Source organism: Anabrus simplex, chromosome 2 (genome assembly GCF_040414725.1).
Source record: "Anabrus simplex isolate iqAnaSimp1 chromosome 2, ASM4041472v1, whole genome shotgun sequence".
In the NCBI taxonomy this organism is placed as follows: Eukaryota; Metazoa; Arthropoda; class Insecta; order Orthoptera; family Tettigoniidae; genus Anabrus; species Anabrus simplex.
The window spans coordinates 1,221,594,630-1,221,613,055 of NC_090266.1; the positions used below are offsets into that span (position 1 = coordinate 1,221,594,630).

At 39.8% G+C, this 18,426-nt stretch overlaps 1 protein-coding gene across 3 annotated transcripts in view; it reads right to left on the bottom strand.

Moving 5' to 3' along the window:
- Positions 1-257: 257 nt before the first annotated feature.
- The window catches only part of LOC136864813 (caspase-3), a 336,586-nt gene continuing 318,417 nt past the window's right edge, over positions 258-18,426 (bottom strand). For 2 of the 3 annotated variants that reach the window (XM_067142239.2, XM_067142240.2), the window contains one exon: positions 258-3,628. In XM_067142239.2, coding sequence (XP_066998340.1) covers positions 3,476-3,628 — 153 coding nt within the window. In that variant the 3' untranslated portion in view covers positions 258-3,475. The remainder of the gene's footprint in view (positions 3,629-18,426) is intronic. The other variant, XR_011017867.1, reaches the window with a different exon arrangement.

Below are 18,426 nucleotides of genomic sequence, written 5' to 3' on the forward strand. Positions count from 1 at the left end.
GATCATCTCCCCAATATAGCCCTGACCATCTCTTCCTTCATTTGAAAAGGTTCCTCACTGGCATGCATTTCCATACCTATGAGGAAGTGAAAACAATTGCTCGAACAGGGGCTCTCATCGTAGGTGGCAGACTTTTATGACAAAGGTTTACAAAGACTTATCTCGTGATATGACAAAAAGGTTTGAATTGAAATGAAGACTATGTGGGGAAAATGCATAAATATGTGTAGAATCGGATGAAACATAAATTGTCCCAAAATATTCAGTAGTTTTTATTTCATTGCAAAATGGCCCTTACTTAAGAAATATCCCTAGCAGATGGGCTACCATCAATTAGCACATGATTCCCAGGTCAATATCATTCAGTTCCTTAAAATATAAACAGAGACAGAATACAAGTAACATACAAGGGCTCTACACACATTGTAGAGAAAGAAACTAATATAACTTACTGTTGGGTTCTTCAGTCTGCTAAAAGTAATTTTGATTAATAAATTTATAAACTAACTGAAAAAAGAAAACATATGGTAACAGTAATATACTTGAAAAAGAAACTACTTAATGTTTCGTTCTTGAAAGAACATTATCAGGTTCTATTAAATCACACTGAAATATTTGTTTATTTCTGTTTAAATACCGGTACTTAGGAACCTGAAATCTCAAACTTACCTTAATGAAGTCCTATATTCTCTCCACTCAAGCATAGAATACGATGCGCTGAAACACCGTTGCTGTAATTGGCGCAGGTCCAGTTGGCTAGCCGGTCCATCGACCTTCCGCCACGCCATGCCCCCGCCCTAGCAAGGTCAATGACATGCTATTTTACATTTAGGTGTTCTGTTTTTGCCTTTTTGCTATTTGCTTTACGCTGCACCGACACAGATAGGTCTCATGGCGACGATAAGAAAGGAAAGGCCTAGGAATGGGAAGGAATTAAGGTACAGCCTCAGCATCTGCCTGGTGTGAAAATGGGAAACCACGGAAAACCAACTTCAGGGCTGCCGACAGTGGGATTCGAACCCACTATCTCCAGGATGCGAGGACACAGCTGCGCACCCCTAATGGCACGGCCAACTCGCCCGGTATATTTTTGTTCTCCCTTATCATCATCATCCTCCTCCTCGTATTACAATTATTTCGTAAACTATGGAAGGGTTCTTAATGAAGATTTAATAGGCTGCTTATTATACCGGTAATATTTTGTTAAGTCATTTTCACTTACTTCAACTCTTTTGGAACAGTACATTAATAACAATAAACTGCAAGTACTGTTCCAAAAGAGTTGAAGTAAGCAAAAATAATAGAAAATTACCAGCATAATAGGCAGTCTATTGGATGCTCATTAACATACTGGCCGCCAGAGCGGTACATTGTACTGCTGAGTGAGTGTCTCATGAGGCCACGGTGGTACAAAGTACTGCTGACAGGTGTTGCTGTATGACTTTCCCTGCCGGGCCGGCGGACCGCTGAGCTGTTGAATTCGCTATGCTAGCGTACCGCTATGGCTTCAGAGCAAATCCTGGCGTGTTTGGTTTCAAAAATATAGTCTTTATTTTTTATTAATCCAACCTCCTTTTATTGGCAATATGTGAGTATTTGTCCAATCAGTTTAGCCATGCGCTTAGGTGTGCCGGGTTAGCTAACTCGCAAGCTCAAGATTTTGGAGATTGTGGGTTTGAATCCTACTGTCGGGAAACATGGTTATGGTTTTCTGTGATTTCCCATTTTCACCGAAAGCTTATGCTTACCTAATCAATAGGCCACACTGATTCCTTCCAAATTGTTGCACCCATACCTGAGCTGATTTCTACAGTTATCACAATAAATATAGTGTAAACATGAGCATATTTGCATTTTCTAAATTGACAACATTCACTGACAACATAGCAACATTTTACATTACCATTGAGCATTTGGCAAGGAGTAAATAGGAAATAAATATCCTTCAAATTTAATTTGGTGAAGAGTTTTTTGTGTTGCAAAACGTAATAGATCAGTTTGACATGGACACTACTTACCAGAGTTCACATACTGAAAGGCTAGCAACATTATCTTCCGAGTTTGAGAAGAAAACAGTTTCATTTTTATAACTAGCCTCTCCGTTCACTGGTAAAATAACTTAAGAAATATCTCGCAAGTATTTCACACACACCCTATTGTAAAAGAATGAGTGCCTTGCGATTGCAGTCCTAAGCGCTAGTAAACAAAACGTGGCATGCTCTGTTATCTACAATGCGTACTATCAAGCAATGCAAGCTTCTGGTACTGCTAGACTGTACCGCTCTGGCCGTCTAGGCAAAACCATGCAGTGAACTTTTCTGTGGGGCCACGGCGGTACCTCGGGGTGCTGAGAATTTTTATTGTACTTCGTACGAACATTGAACACTTAAGTGAAATATCACTTCGAATTTTACTTTACTGCTTATTTACTATATGTACAGAAGAAAATAAAGCTTTGGCCACCAGGACATTTCTTGCTATGTGTCCTGGCAGTCAACGTGTTAAGAACCCTTGCATAGTTTACAAAAGAACTGGAATACGAGGATAATAATAATAATAATAATAATAATAATAATAATAATAATAATAATAATAATGATAATGATAATAATAATAATAACAACAACAACAACACTGAGCTCGATAGCTGCAGTCACTTAAGTGCGGCCAGTATCCAGTATTCGGGAGATAGTAGGTTCGAACCCCACTGTCGGCAGCCCTGAAAATGGTTTTCCGTGGTTTCCCATTTTCACACCAGACAAATGCTGGGGCTGTACCTTAATTAAGGCCATGGCCGCTTCCATCCCACTCCTAGCCCTTCCCTGTCCCATCATCGCCATAAGACCTATCTGTGTCGGTGTGACGTAAAGCAACTAGCAAAAAAACAACAATAACAACAAGGGGAGCTATAAAAACAAAACACCTAAAAGTAAAACTGTTTTTCAACAACAACAACAACAACAACAATAATAATAATAATAATAATGATATTCGATTTACATCCCACTAACTACTTTTGAAAGTTTTCGGAGACGCCGAGGTGCTGGAATTTAGTCCCACAGAGTTATTTTACATGCCAGTTTGTCTACCGTCACGAGGCTGATGTATTTGAGCACCTTTAAATACCACCGGACTGAGCCAGAATGGAGAGAAAAGAGGACTTCATTAAGATAAGTTCCAGGTTTCAAGTTCCTCAGTAGTCTATTTAAATGAAACATGGCATTCTATTTTAATTAAGTTGTTTCTTTTTCAGTTATAACACTCTTACCATACATTTTCTTTATTACTCGAAATTACTTTTGGCAGATTGAAGAACCGAATAGTTATAAATAAAAATAAAATGTGCATCACCTTCATTTCACATTGGACTGACCTGCCAGTCATACTCTTACGCACGTCCTTATTCCTCTCTTTCACACTTGACAGGTTGCTTCAGTTTATACAAACTCTAACTATAACCCACTAGAAAAGTTGTTCATCCTTGGGGTTCTGCTGAAGTACCAGGAGACACCGAGTTATCGTCATACAAACCAGGGTTAAAATAAAATTTACGGAAAGCACGATTCTCAAAGCAGCTGGTCTGTACTGTAGAGTTTTCAGACACCAGGTATGATAACATATGATCAACCTGAAAAAAAAAAAAAAAAAAAAAAAAAATCATAATTCAGATTACAAAATTAAAAACTCTACTTAAGCCTTAAAACAACTCTCTTATACTGGAAACAGCTACAATTCTACTTTGTCTTAACTATAATTTTAGTAAATATATTTTTATAAACATTATGATTAAGAGAAGTAAATGTGCCATAATTATGGTGATTATTTATTTGTTCATTACACGAGGCAGTTAGAAAACATACATGTATCATTGTACGTTATGCCACTTAGGACTCAGTCTTCGAGCCTCTGAGAAAGGACTAGGCTCCTCCATAATCCTCTCCTTGCAACTAGCACTGTCTGTGACCTTGTCTAGTTCCACACCTCTTATACTGAAATCTTTAAAAATTGAGTCTAACTACCATTTCCTAGAACTCCCTCTGCTTCTCTTACCCTCCATGGATTAGTTCACTACAAAGCATATTCTCCTTCATTTGCCCCAAAGGACCTCAACAACAAACAGAGTGAGTGTCCTCTCTGTCACCATTCCCATCAATTTTTACCGGCAATCACTCCCATTACGATACTTTTATGTTTGGTATTTCAAGATTAACAATAACACATCAGAGACCAGCTAGCTTTCACTCTTGTAAGAAAAGTCAACCTGAAACCAGAACAATGCAAGGATAACTTTTCCAGGAACTGGCTTCTTTCTTACAGCAGCTGTGTAGCTTGATCAATTTCTCTTACTGTACTACCGTCCTGTAAGTTCTAGTTCTAGTTCCTGTTCTAGTTGAGTATTCCTTATCTGACTTTAGTCTCCTTAGGTCCTTTTCCATAATGACATCACTTTTATCTTATAAATGTTAATTTTCACATCATATTTACTGCATCTCTTTCTGGCAGGCTCAGTGGCTCAGATGGTACAGCACTCCTGCTGCTGAATCAGCCCGATGGTATTTTAAGGTGCTTACATACACCAGTCTCAAGTAGGTAGATTTACCAGCATTTCTGAGTCTTCAAAAACAATAAAAGTTGTCGGTGTCACTTATTTGCTAGTGATTTAACATCACACTAACTAAGGTTTTGGCAAAGACTGGGCAGGAAATAGCTGTGGCCTTGATATGTATTTCTGGGGCTGCAGAATGAGGGAAACTTTGAACTGCTATCCTTGAGAGGTGTTTGAGTGTTATTGGAGAAATATGGAAACCTTAGGAGGCCTTATATAAATTACCAAATTTGGAAGCTACCCTGTCTTCACAGAGCCAGTTGAGGATGAAATCTGTTGCAATGTTGAACAAAGTTGGGCAATAATGGAGATTTCTGTATAACACCTCTTCTCAGACTGACAGCATTAGTTTTCTTACAATTAATCTCAATTCATGCCATATTATTCCTTTCCAGGAAAGCTACGATGTTGGCAAGCCTGGTAGGTATTGGCAGGTGCCCCAAAATGTCTCTCAAGTGGGCATGACGAATGTTATTAAAGGCTTTCTTAATATCTATTGCCTCTGTAGGTTAAAGAATGGACAAGATCTGCCAAGTGCTCGGGCGAGCTAGCGAATCTCTCCGATATTCATTAAATGAAATCAGGTGACAAATGCACTTCTCAAGAAGCCATTCTACTCTCATGTCCAAGTTAAGGGGATCTTCGAGATCCACAGGGCACGGTAATAACCTGTGTATTAAAAGGTACCCTGGCAACAATCTAACTCATGACACAGTGTTACTGGAACCAGATATACAGGAAAACCAGGCACGGCCAGTGGGTGGTTTCCCTCCGCCAGAGCCATACAGAAAGTCAATACGGGGTGTGATGACCTCGCATGGCAATACATGATGCACAAAGGCATGCCATCCAGCATGGCTTGCGGTAATGCATCCCACTGCCGGACAAGTGCCCTTCGGAGGTCAAAAATGGTCCGTGATGATTTTCAATCTGATTTGTCCAGGGAGTGAGCTGGCCACTGTAGACATGTGATGTCCTCACGTTACAGGTACTCGTCTACCAGGTCAGCCCCGTGTGGGCGGACATTATCATCCATCGTCCATTACATGGAACCCAGGTCCATATCCACCATACTGTTACAGGATGTTATCCCTATAGACAGCACCAATCACAGTAACCCGATGCTGGTGCAGATGAGAACACTGGCACTGCCATGTCGGTCTGTTTCCACAATATCGGCAGGGGCACGCCAGATGAACAGATTGTGAGAGTCACTCTCCAGGCTGAACAGGACACTACCCCACTGTTCTTGGGTCCAAATACAATTTACTTTTTTGCTTTACGTTGCATACGTTACATATAGGTTTTATGGTGACAATGGGATAGGAAAGAGCTACGAGTGAGAAGAAAGCAGCCATAGCCATAATGAGGGTATCTGGTGTGAAAATGGGAAACCACGGAAAACCATTTTCAGACCTGCCGAGAGTGGGGTTCGAACCCAATATGCCGAATGCAAGCTGACAGCTATGTAAACCAAACCGCACGACCAGTCGTTTGGGGTTCCTGGGTCCAATCACGACGATCAAGACACCACATTCGACGAGCCACGCGTTGCTTTTGTGCGAGGTGAATGCATCTGGCAGGTCACCAAGCATTTGGAGCAACGCCTCAAAGCTGACGATACACATTCTCACGGGAGATGACCCAGAGGCTGGGTTGTTGCTCGTACTACCGTTAAGTGTTTCCTCCCTCCTGGAATCTTCTCCACAGCCATGAAATGACACTACTGGCCCACCTGGCATAGTGTGCCATTCTACTTTCCTATGACACATCTCACACTAATCGGTCTTGTACTGAGCTGCCATGTTGTCTGCACATCATCCCCATGATGCAATAATTTCTCATGATCTCGAAAATTCCTTAAATTATGGTCATGAAATGTATTATACAGTTGAGGATCGAGCAGATAGTAATCAGATGCCAATTGGTAATATCACAGAGGTTTCCTGATTTAGGGATCAGCACAGTTCTGGTAGCAATAATACCATCTTCGTTGACCCATAGAGTTGTTTACTATAATGCATTTTGCTCAGCTGCCATTTCTTCTTTAGTAGCCTTCAGAATAAAAGTTTCATCTAGTTCTACTTTTTAGCTCCTGTGATATAGCTAGCATATTTCTTCCCTGGGTTAGTATTGGGGGAGGAAAAGAGGTTTTGTCCAGCATGCAGGTTTCTGCTTTGCTGTCTGAAACTGCTCTGACAGCTTTCCTATGCTGGTTATAAAATTGATAATTAGACTTAAGTACAGATCTCCTTCAATGAATTATTGTACCATCTCCTCAAGCTGGAGCGTGAATCGAACGGGCTGCATCAACAACACCAACATAGATAATGTTACCTGTGTATCCAAACTTTAAAATACATTACAGGTAATGAAGATGGTAATTGTTGTTTTAAGGGGCTTAACATCTAGGTCACTGGCCTGCATTACAGGTAAGCTGACGGTGTTATAGGTATCTCAGCATACCCACGCGTGCATGCCCCCAAAACGAGGTATGCTACACTACCCTACTAAGCTGTACTCTGGCAACTGGCTGCCTTTTATACCCACTTCACATGCCAGGGTGACGCGACAGAGTACAGCTGGCAATGGAGATATTCTTTTTTTTTTCTATTTGCTTTACGTCGCACCGACACAGATAGGTCTTATGGCGATGATGGGATAGGAAAGGCCAAGGAATGGGAAGGAAGTGGCCGTGGCCTTAACTGAGGTATACCCCAGCATTTGCCTGGTGTGAAAATGGGAAACCATGGAAAATCATCTTCAGGGCTGCCGAAAGTGGGGGTTTGAACCCACTATCTCCCAGATTCAAGCTCATAGCTGCGCGCTCCTAAACGCATGGCCAAGTCGCCTGGTGAATTTTCTTTTAGCATGTCCAACATTATTATGAAATAATCAAATGGAAGACTGATAAGAGTATCAAGAGAGGAGGAAATTGAGCCATTATAAAATCTCATAAGCCGCATGTGGTTTTAACACTGTTAATGTGCCATTTAAATGAAGGAAAAAATATTGAGATAATATGTAACTTTGTATATTAACTACACTCATTTTAAAACACTCAAACAGGAAAGCTTGGTCCCTTCTTTGAAAACTAGGATGTGGAAACAAAACAATGCATGATAACAGTACTATCAGTCCAAATGCTATAGCTTCACATATGGTGTCAACATCGAAAGCATCAAAACAGGGAATGTACACCATCCAGGCAAAATAGGAGCCAAAAGTCTTAAAATCAAAGTGTCAGGAGGATGGTGAATACTTTTGCCTGTTCACACCAGAGGACATTTAGAGGGCACTAGAAGACGTTACACCATGTAAATCTCCAGGTTTGATGGTATCCATCCAGAATTCCTACTCTGCTGCGGAAAATATGCAGAAGTATGGCTAGCACATACCTTGTACATTTAAAAGAACCAGTGATGGACCTCACAGCTAGAGACCTATTGCTCCACTGTACAAGTTATTGGAAAGACTTCTGTACAACGGAATAAGTTCTACAATCCTTGACTACGTGCCCCTGGAACAAGCCGGATTTTGACTGAAATCGCAGTTGTACAGATCAAGTAATAGCACTGACCACACGCATAGAAGCGGGCTTCCAGCATTCATTGATCTAACTTCCGCATACAACACTGTATGGAGACATGGTATGATCTACAAACTGCTCCGTATCATATTTTGCACAAGAATCGTTAGACTTGTGAATAACATGTTAATGAACAGAACATTCTGCATAATTTTGGGAAATGCCATCAGTTGTCAGAAGAAACTCGATAATGATTTAACTCAAGGCTCTGTCTTAACCCCTCTCTTTTCAGCCTCCACATCTCCGACATGCCTGCAACCATCTGAGGAAATTTTGGGTATGTGGATGACTGGGCAATTGCTACTCAACACAAAGAGATCAAAAATACAGAACAAATGGCCTAGGCACTCTTGACGAGTTATTTCAGCAATTGGAGGCTGAAGCCAAACTCAAAACTACAGTGACATGTTTCCACCTATGCGATAAGCCAGCTAATTATGAATTAGAAAGGTACTTAGTAACAACCACTGACACGTTTGTGTCGTGTTCATTGGCCTTCTCCTCTAACATTTTTGTTCTAGCCTATTTGCCGTAGAAATCTGTGTCACATTTTATTTAATTCCCAACCCTTTTTTTCCCCTATTATTTTTCTAAGTCATTCTATATCTTATATAATTCATATATTCCCTGGGCCAAGCGCTCGCTACTAATTTCTCATTCTTACGGCATGCTCTGTTCCTGTTGTGTGGCTCTGTTCCTGTCGTGTACTGCTATCTTCTTCCGGCCGCGTGGCTATGAGGCCCCGCCTCCGACCAATCAGCGAGCCCTGGCCGCCTTGGCTGATCTGCTCTCTTCTTTAGTGAGGAGTTTTCCGCCATTAATGTTCGTTAGCTTGACTAAGATGCAACGAAGGCGTGCTTGGTGTCTTCTCTGGGGCTGGAGTTTAGCCCAAACCATGGATGTGGGTTCAATTACCATTGAAAAGGGGGCTTTCTCACCCTTACATCTTCTATCTTCTGGATTCCTGTAGTCGTCCTCAAATTTTGATATAACATGCATCCTTCTGATAACAAAAATAGCATGAGTATTGTATTCGGTAACTAACGCGTCCCCATTAGTTTCCTGGAAAATTTAAGTTCTTTACTACCATTTATACTGGAAGAGACCTTCAGTATCTGGACTGTTGACTTCGGAAATCACACTATTATGGATTTTGGTGCAAGCTATTTCTCTCAAGTTTCTACTTCGTCGATTCTCGGCATTTTCTTTAGTCTGTTGTACTTATCACCATTCTCGGGTTTCATTTGTAATATTATGTTGTATTCATACTATGTGTACTGAACGTTATAAAATTATTCCTACAATGGTAAAATCAAAAATATTTGTATTATTATCATCATTCATTTGGTAAGAAGTTAAAACGTATCCTATTTATGGTTTTAAAGAATTAAGCCTGTGTAGGGTTTTAGGCCTATGTGTGTTTTCACCAAGAAGTCCGAAGTTACATTTGAGCTTTTCTTTTCCCTATCGTTAATATTTCACTTTTCTTTCTTGTTTTGGTGTTTGTGCCCTTTGGTAACGACCTTGGTTTAATATTATTTGGATTGGTCGTTTGTGGCATTCCTAGCTTGTGCTCGTTGTCATGATAATAACATTGTCCTGGTGATGATTGTTGTGCGGTTGTTTACAGTCTTTGCTTGGAGTTGATTTGTGCCTTTGTGAAAATGCTCCTTGCTCTCATGGAATTTAGGTTATACAACTCGACCTCTTATGTTATTCTATTATTCTTCTCCTTTCTCGGGGATGATAATTCTGTACTTGTGAAAGTTTTGTTTTTCATTTTACGCTGACGTATGTATTTTGCATCGGACTCTCTTGGGAAAACTCACTGGATTACACCGTAATCATTTTAACAAGGTTGAAAATAGTTCCTTTCAAGGTGAACTAAGTAAATGCTAGTCTGTTATACCTCTACGGTCGTCATGTTATCAGAAACATAGTATTGGTTAATTTTATTTGTATCTTTTAAGTGAGCTGCTCACAACTAGATGATATTTGATCCTTCTGTTTGTTATTTGAAGATTAATTAAATTATTTAAAATCTATTTCTCTTACGACGACAATGTTAAGGATTTACCATTTAATTTTATTGAATTAAAATTTCTTATTTTCTTAAAGTAAAGGTGTTCTTTCTTTCACTCAAATTTAGTGATTTGATACCAAATACAGTGCTTACTTAATTATCCACGGTTTGTAGTGATACCCCTCTACAAGTTAAGGTAAGTTCATGTTTGTTGGTTTGTTTGGTGTTATACTATGGTGTCTGTCTTTCGCTTCCCGTTTTCTGTTTATGAGCTAGCTCATTTGCGTAACAGCTGGTTCGTATTTGACTGCCGTTAGTGTAGTGTTGATGTTTGACTACGTAATGGGTCACCATTTGAACCACAACAATGAATCCCAACTATTTGTGGATCATTTTGGACAGAACTCTGTTTTTCAAGAAACACCTGAAGAAAACTGCAGAACAACTGAAATCTACAAATAACATACTTCAGAAGCTGTGTGGCACTACATGGGACTCCTCGGGTGACACTCTATGCACAAGCGCCCTCAGTCTGGTCTTCTCAACAGCTGAGTTTTGCTCCCCAGTGTGGCTCAAGAGCAGTTATACAAAACTTGTTGATACTCTATTGAATCAGGCAATGAGAACTGTAACTGGCACAGTCAAATCAACGCCTACATTCCGCCAGCAGAACTCAGATGTAAACATGCCTTAGTTCGGGAGTATAAGAAGATAAACGCCAACGATGAGCTACCAATACTGAATGCTGAAACCAGAAAATTACGTTCGCAGAACCCACTCATCAGGACAGCGAGACATCCGGTGGGTAATAATTTCAACCTCCTGCAAACCTGGAAGAAAGAATCGATGGAAAAGTTTCCAGGACATTGCCTAGGCATTATAAATACCAAAACAAAATCAAATGGTTTCCATCTGCTCCGGAAAACTTGGTCAACCCTAAACACGATTAGGACAAACCACGGCAGGTGTGCTGATCTTCTCCACATGTGGGGACAAGTTTCTTCACCATATTGCATCTGCAGTGCTCCCAGGCACACTCCGGCATACCATGCACGAGTCTCCATCACATTCATATAAAGGCAATTTCGGGGCCAATGACCTAGATGTTAGCCTCCTTTAAACAACAAGCATCATCATCATCATCATCATCATATAAAGGCAATTTCAATGACTTTATGGAAGCAGGTCACACTGTGGTAGACTTTATTAACAACCCAAAAGTCCAATTTTAAATAATGTAAAAAAAGTTGTGTACTCTATCCAATTTTATAATTACACTAAAACCTTGTTAAGACATTTCTGCAGGTGACAAGGAAAAAGAACGTGTTAAGCGAGAAAACACACTACTGAATACACGAATAAAAACTATCCAACAGGGATACGGAAACACTAGATAAGTTTTTCCCGACATGATGACATTTTACATCGTGTATCCGCAGGTGCAATGAAATCTATTATCTACAATTCCTAAAAATGAGAGGAGCCAATAAAAATATTAAAGTATTATTGCAGATCCCACTTTTTCTAAAAACAAATATTAGTGCAATTTGATTTACGTCACACTGACACAGTTAGGTCTTATGGCGACGATGAGACAGGAAAGGGCTAGAAGTGGGAAGGAAGCGGCCGTGGCCTTAATTAAGGTTCAGCCCCAGCATTTGACTGGTGTGAAAATGGGAAACCACGGAAATCCATCCTCAGGGCTGCTGACAGTGGGGCTCGAACCGACTATCTCCCGAATACTGGATACTGGCCGCACTTAAGCGACTGCAGCTATCGAGCTCGGTACACAAATATTAGTAAAAGCCTTTTATTTTGTAGCAGTGGGTTATTAAACATTAGTTTCTGGTTACACTCTTAGAAGATGAATTGGAGGTTACACTGGACCATGTGCAACTGCGACGTTGGCCGCCATTTTGAAATCGACAAAACTTTGATTCGAAACTCAAAGGTGCGAGTTTCAACATTTGCACTACCTCTGCATGCTTAAGCCAGCCACAAACGAGCGATCAATTTTGCCAGAGTGCATTTGACAGCGGTCAAAATTAGGTATGCACACACGAATGCTCCGCACTTAGCCCAGCTTCAGGCAGTCATGATTATCTGCTCGTGCAGTTCACACGTTCTGAACATGGACCAAGAAGAATTCATCTCGTTAGCAACAGCTGCTGTGTGAATTAAGTTGAAGACAAGAAATCCGAGGAGCAAATGGCAAAAGGAATGATTGGTTAAAAGAAGAAAATTTACTCGTGTAAATCAGCTTTCACTCGAGCCTTCAGATTGGCAAAATTACTTGAGAATTGATAAGCCAATTTATCATGTCTTGCTGAAGAAGGTTACGCCCATGATCGAGAAAAGGGATACAGATATGAGACAAGCTATCAGCCCTCACAAGAGACTGACTGCTAATCTCCACTACTTAGCGCCTGGATGTAACACATGAGGAACTGAAATTCGTTACTGGAATATCGCATCCAGCTTTGGGAATTATAATACCACAGGTGTGTAGAGCGATTCTAAGACGTCTGCTAGGAAGCATGAGGGTAGGTAAAAGTTAATTTCTATTTCAGTAGCAGAAATATACGTACGCCTACAAAAATATAGTTGTTCAGTCATGAAGTAGTGCACAGGGTGCCAGGCGGTAGTGCGAGCACCCTTCCTTTAAATTGCCAGAGCCGATCTGGTCGGCCTTTAACAATCCAGTCGGAAGTTGCCAGAGCCGATTACATCGGCCGGCTTAAAATTCTGTGATATACATAATTTTGAGGCAACTTATAGTGACGTGCATACTTTTGTTACAACCTGTAGTAAGGGGCTACAAGATATTGTGTGCCTGGCCTTGCTTTGGCAGTTCTAAGAGGGTGTTATGCCTTTCACAAGAGTCGTTTCCTGTGTTTACAAATACCGCTAACCGGTCAGTAAGAGATTGCTCCTTGCAGTGAGTGGATTTGTGACAGGAAAATGGCATGTTGTTCACGTGATATTTTTTCAGCAGGTATTGATGAAAATAAATTAATGCAGTATTTGGAACAGTGCAAAGTTAACGCGGATGATTTATCGGATAGCGATAGTGAATTTAGTTCAGAGAGTACCGACGAAATTATACCAGACACGTCCGCGGAATCACCGCAGCTAAAGAAGAGACATTTAATTGTGTCTAACAGCACTAAAAGCTACTCTGAATATGGTGGTAGATGAAACTAGTGATAACGAATATGATGATGATGTCTCTGGAGAACATTTTGTGGAAATTTGTCCCAATGAACCCGACAACATTCCTCAATCTCCAGTCTCCTTCAAGGAAGTTCTTGGACCTAAACATACCCTACCGTCTGATTGTCCGCCCATATCATACTTCAATTTACTTTTTCACTTACTCCCTGATATACCTTATAGTCACATATAGTCCTCTATCATTACCTAAATGCCGTCCGACTCGTTGGCTGAACGGTCAGCGTACTGGCCTTCGGTTCAGAGGGTCCCGGGTTCGATTCCCGGCCGGGTCGGGGATTTTAACCTTAATTGGTTAATTCCAATGGCACGGGGGCTGGGTGTATGTGTTGTCTTCATCATCATTTCATCCTCATCACGACGCGCAGGTCACCTACGGGTGTCAAATAGAAAGACCTGCACCTGGCGAGCCGAACCCGTCCTGGGATATCCCGGCACTAAAAGCCATACGACATTTCACATTTCACCTAAATGCCGGTCTCCGCGGGCCAAGTGTAGCGTGCCTGCTTCTCACCCGGAGGTCATGGGTTCGATTCCTGCCCAGGTCAAGAATTTTCGCCTGGTCCTGAGGGTTGGTTCAAGGTTCACTCAATCTAAGTGACGCTAAGTGATTGCAATTCAGGAGATATCTGAAGCTGATACGGCGACTCCAGTCTGGAAAACAAAGGATAATTACTGAGAGGATCCGTCTCACTGACCATGATTCACCTCGTAAACTGCAGGTTCCGAACTGAGCTGCGGTCGTTTAGTAGGTCAAAGCAAATCACGGCTTTAGTGCCATACATTTCTTAATTTCGTAAATTCTGTTGTATTGTAAAATTATTTTTCTAATATATACTACAACCAAAAACGAGAAACTATTTTTTCTGAAAACAAAAAACTATAATATTAACTACTATTTTTTACTTATTTAATAATTCAGAATTATTTTAATACTGTGTTGTCCGCACGTAGAAAATTTGTTGTCAGTATTTGCCAAACATTGATACATACACGCAAATTTTATCGGTGAGTAAAATTGTCTTGTTTTTGCTAGTGACATATGTTTGAATTTTTATTTTTTACATTTTTCTCTTTCTAGTTCAAATTAGTTATTCTATAGAATTATATTTAGAAATACATTATACATAAATATGTATATTCTTTTGTATCGTAAATTATTTTTTCAAAGCAGATATTGAGAGATAAAGTGCGAAAATATTTTTCTCTTCCTATAAAGAAACGTTATTGACAACTATAAATCAACAATAAAATGTCTTTGACTCTTTATATCACTTCAAACCAGTTTCTTATTCTACGTAGTCGATATGTAGAAAAATTCATGCCGGTATTTGCTATACACCGGTAGATATACGCGAATTTTGAAATACATGTATTTCCACTGAAAACAGCCTGGCACTTTACAGTAGTAGAGTGGAGGCGGAGCGGCCGACCAGATCGGCTCTTGGCTCCAAGAGGGTTAATAGCAGACTTACTTTTATTTATGTATTTAATTACAAAAATAAAGAAGTGAAATCTGAAAAAATGCAAGAAAAATATGAAATGAATAACCATCGGGTCAAAGGAGAAGAAACAATAGTTTTACTAATTTGGAAAGTCTAGAGAAGAATTTATTGTATCATTTAAACTTGAGGTGTTGAAATCTTTATGGATATGGCTCAACAGCATCCAAGTATGCCCTTCATCTGTGACGATTCTGGAAGTGGCGTTTAGTACTCCCATTTCGGCATTAAAAAAGCGTCATTTATGATAGTTTGGCAAAAAGGTGTCATCGAAGCCGGAATGGACCGCATTTTTTTGGCAATACATTCCCTAAACATATCATGAAGTTGCCTTATTTTTTCAACTGGTGTGGGAATGGTTACAGGCTGCTCCATTCGTTTTGATATTTTGTCTAAAACTTGATACACTCTTGGAAAGGGTTGCTTGAAAGAACGGAATGATCTGGATGAGGCTTAACATTGACTCCCAGTGCTCATGTGATCATCATCATCTGCCAAATCTCCGTCATTACTCTGGAACAAAAATGAAAAATGAAATAAATAAATAAATAAATAAATAAATACATAAATAAATAAATAAATAAATAAATAAATAAATAAATAAATAAATAAATCATGAAATAAAAGTAATCAAATACAAAAAGAAATATGTTGCCATTGACGTGAACAGTCAAGATTTTCTTCTGAAGACACAGAGCAAAGTTCTCTGCAAAACGTAAAGAATTTCACCTTATTTTCTTGTTATTTTTCTTCTTATTTTTTTTTCTTTTCAGATGCCTCGTACTGAAGAAGAATGGAGAACGATTGCCCGCCGATTTGAGGACTGATGGCAGTTTCCCCACTGCCATGGGGCGATCAATGGGAAGCACATTCGGATCGTCCCCCCTCCTGGAAGTGGTTATTATTTTTGGAACTACAAATATTTCCATTCCATTGTACTCATGGCATGCGCTAATGCCAATTATAAATTTATTTTGTGCAAAGTTGGCACAAACGGTTGGGTATCAGATGGTGGAGCATTGAAGAACACTGAATTTTTTGAAAAACTCAACATCCCTCATCCAGAGCCTTGTTCTGGCAATGTGACTAGTTTATCAAATGTTTACAATGGGGAGGTGTGTTTCCTTTGAGGAGCGATTTTTTGAAGCCCTATGGTGAAAAAACTTTAACAAGGGATCGCAGAATTTATACCTACCATTTATCAAGGGCTAGGAGAATCGTGGAAAACATTTTTGGGATTACGGCTAATCATTTCAAGATCTTTCATAGCAGTATAAATTTAACGTTGGATCGAATAGATGTTGTAGTATTGCGTCTTGCACAATTTTCTACAGAAAATGTGCCTGACTTATATTGTGGAGAAATTGGACTTTGAAGAAGGGATGTCACCAGCCAAGACGCTGACACCGCTACAAACTACCACATTGTGGAATGTACCTGTATCTGTGAAGCTCGTTCGAGAGTTATTCAAAGAGTACTTCGTTGGTGATGGTGAAGTGCCTTGGCAAGATGAAAGAACATGAAATGCCATGTTAATCTCAGATGTACATAATATGTGCATTAACTTCGTTCTCTCTTGTGCAGATCTGTTGTAATTCTATGAACTTAATGTTTAAAAATAATTAAGGTTGGGTGATGTGGTTGATTATGAATGGTTTGACACGAGATGTTACAAATAAAATGTATAACCCAACTATAGTCACTTATTGTATATTTACCTTATCTTCCCCAATTGTCATATCATCCAACACCGAAGTTACCAAATTACTTCTCTGAGGTATGTCTTGATCTTTTAGGAAGCTCAGTTGGTCGTAGTACCAGAGTTTAGGAATGTGTATGCAAGATGGTTCTGTCCCTGTGGTCTGAGATGCCTTTACCTGAAAGTCAAATATAAGATATACCATTTGAAGAATTCAATACAACATTCTTTTATATTACGTAGCCAGACAAAAATGTGCTAAGAATATATATACACAGATGCTATCATACATAACCTTTTAGTATTTAATAATAATAATAATAATAATAATAATAATAATAATAATAATAATTGTGGCACTTACCTTTCTCAGCTCTTTATTGTACGACCCCCACATAGAAGTAAGTTTCTTTAGCACCGTTTCCCGGTTCCCTTCAGGATCTTTCGTTTTAAATAATTGCACAAGTTGGTCAAGTTCATTATTGTGTTTCACTTTGTCATGATAATCTGCACGAGTCACATGCCAAAGGCAAGGATGATTGTGATAACTTTCAATCACCTCAAGTACGAAATCACACCCGCTAGTAGTACCAGACATTTTGTGGGAGATGTATTGACGACAAGGAGTCTCTTTCAATACTGACAGCAATTTGGATCGGGGATTCCACACACAAGGCAAAGGCCAACAGATGGCTCAAGTCCAATTGGACCTGCGATTCCCCACACACAGGAAGTCCAATTGATGGCTCGGTGTAGTAGATTTTTGATCGGGCGGAAATCCAGCTGTACCTGCCAAGCCACGCCGATCCCACATACGATAGGTTTCTGGATCGGCACTGGGCCAACTGGACTGGTGGATCGCTCGTCAGTGGCTAGCTTTAAAGATGCAGTTGCCAGTCCTCTTTCTAATAGATTTTAATTTTATCTTCATTAGTAACGAATTTTACGACTGTCTCCGAATCCACAAATAGGCTGTCACAAGACAAATATGCACCACGCTAGTCAACTTCACACGATTATGTTTCTAATTCAGATGTAGCCTATCAGGCAACAAATATTCGCTACCCTTCACTGTACCACTCAATACAAAATCAATTTCTAATCCTTGAATGGAATGCGAAATACAAGCACAAACAGGCTCAGTGTTATTCAGCAATCTCGCTGCTAACCGGCAAGCAAAACTGAACATTCCTGAGGCTAACACCTCACTCCCCAAAGGTGCAACTTATCCTATGAAGTTCATGAATTCAAGGCCTTTTCCCCTTATCACACAACTGTAGCGAGGGCTCTTTCTTACTTGAGTTGGAAATCACATTCCTTTCACAAGGGGTGACAAATACCATTTTCAGGGCTACGAAAAATGTGGTTGTACTAAGCGGTGATAGCAAAAATTCGTGACGTGATAAGTGAGGTATTTTTATGTAGATTTAATGAGGATTGGGACTTTGAATTTACGACGTGCTAAGCAAAAAAACGTGTTAATGAGAAATGCAATAACAAGGTTTCACTGTATATGCGATATGTACTGCCAAACACTAAATAATAAATCAATAAAGTAAATAAATACTCATTTTGTTCTTTAATGGAGCCTAACAGCTAAGTGCAACGAGATGAAACGATAATTAAAACACCAAAGTGTATCCACTGACTAGAAACTAAAACGGATGATGATAAAAAAAATGACCATGAATCCAAAACAGTCAGTAGATCCGATTCACAATGCTGTATTTTCTGGAGTGATGCTTGTCCAAAGGGTTCCAAAATCCAGGTCACCAG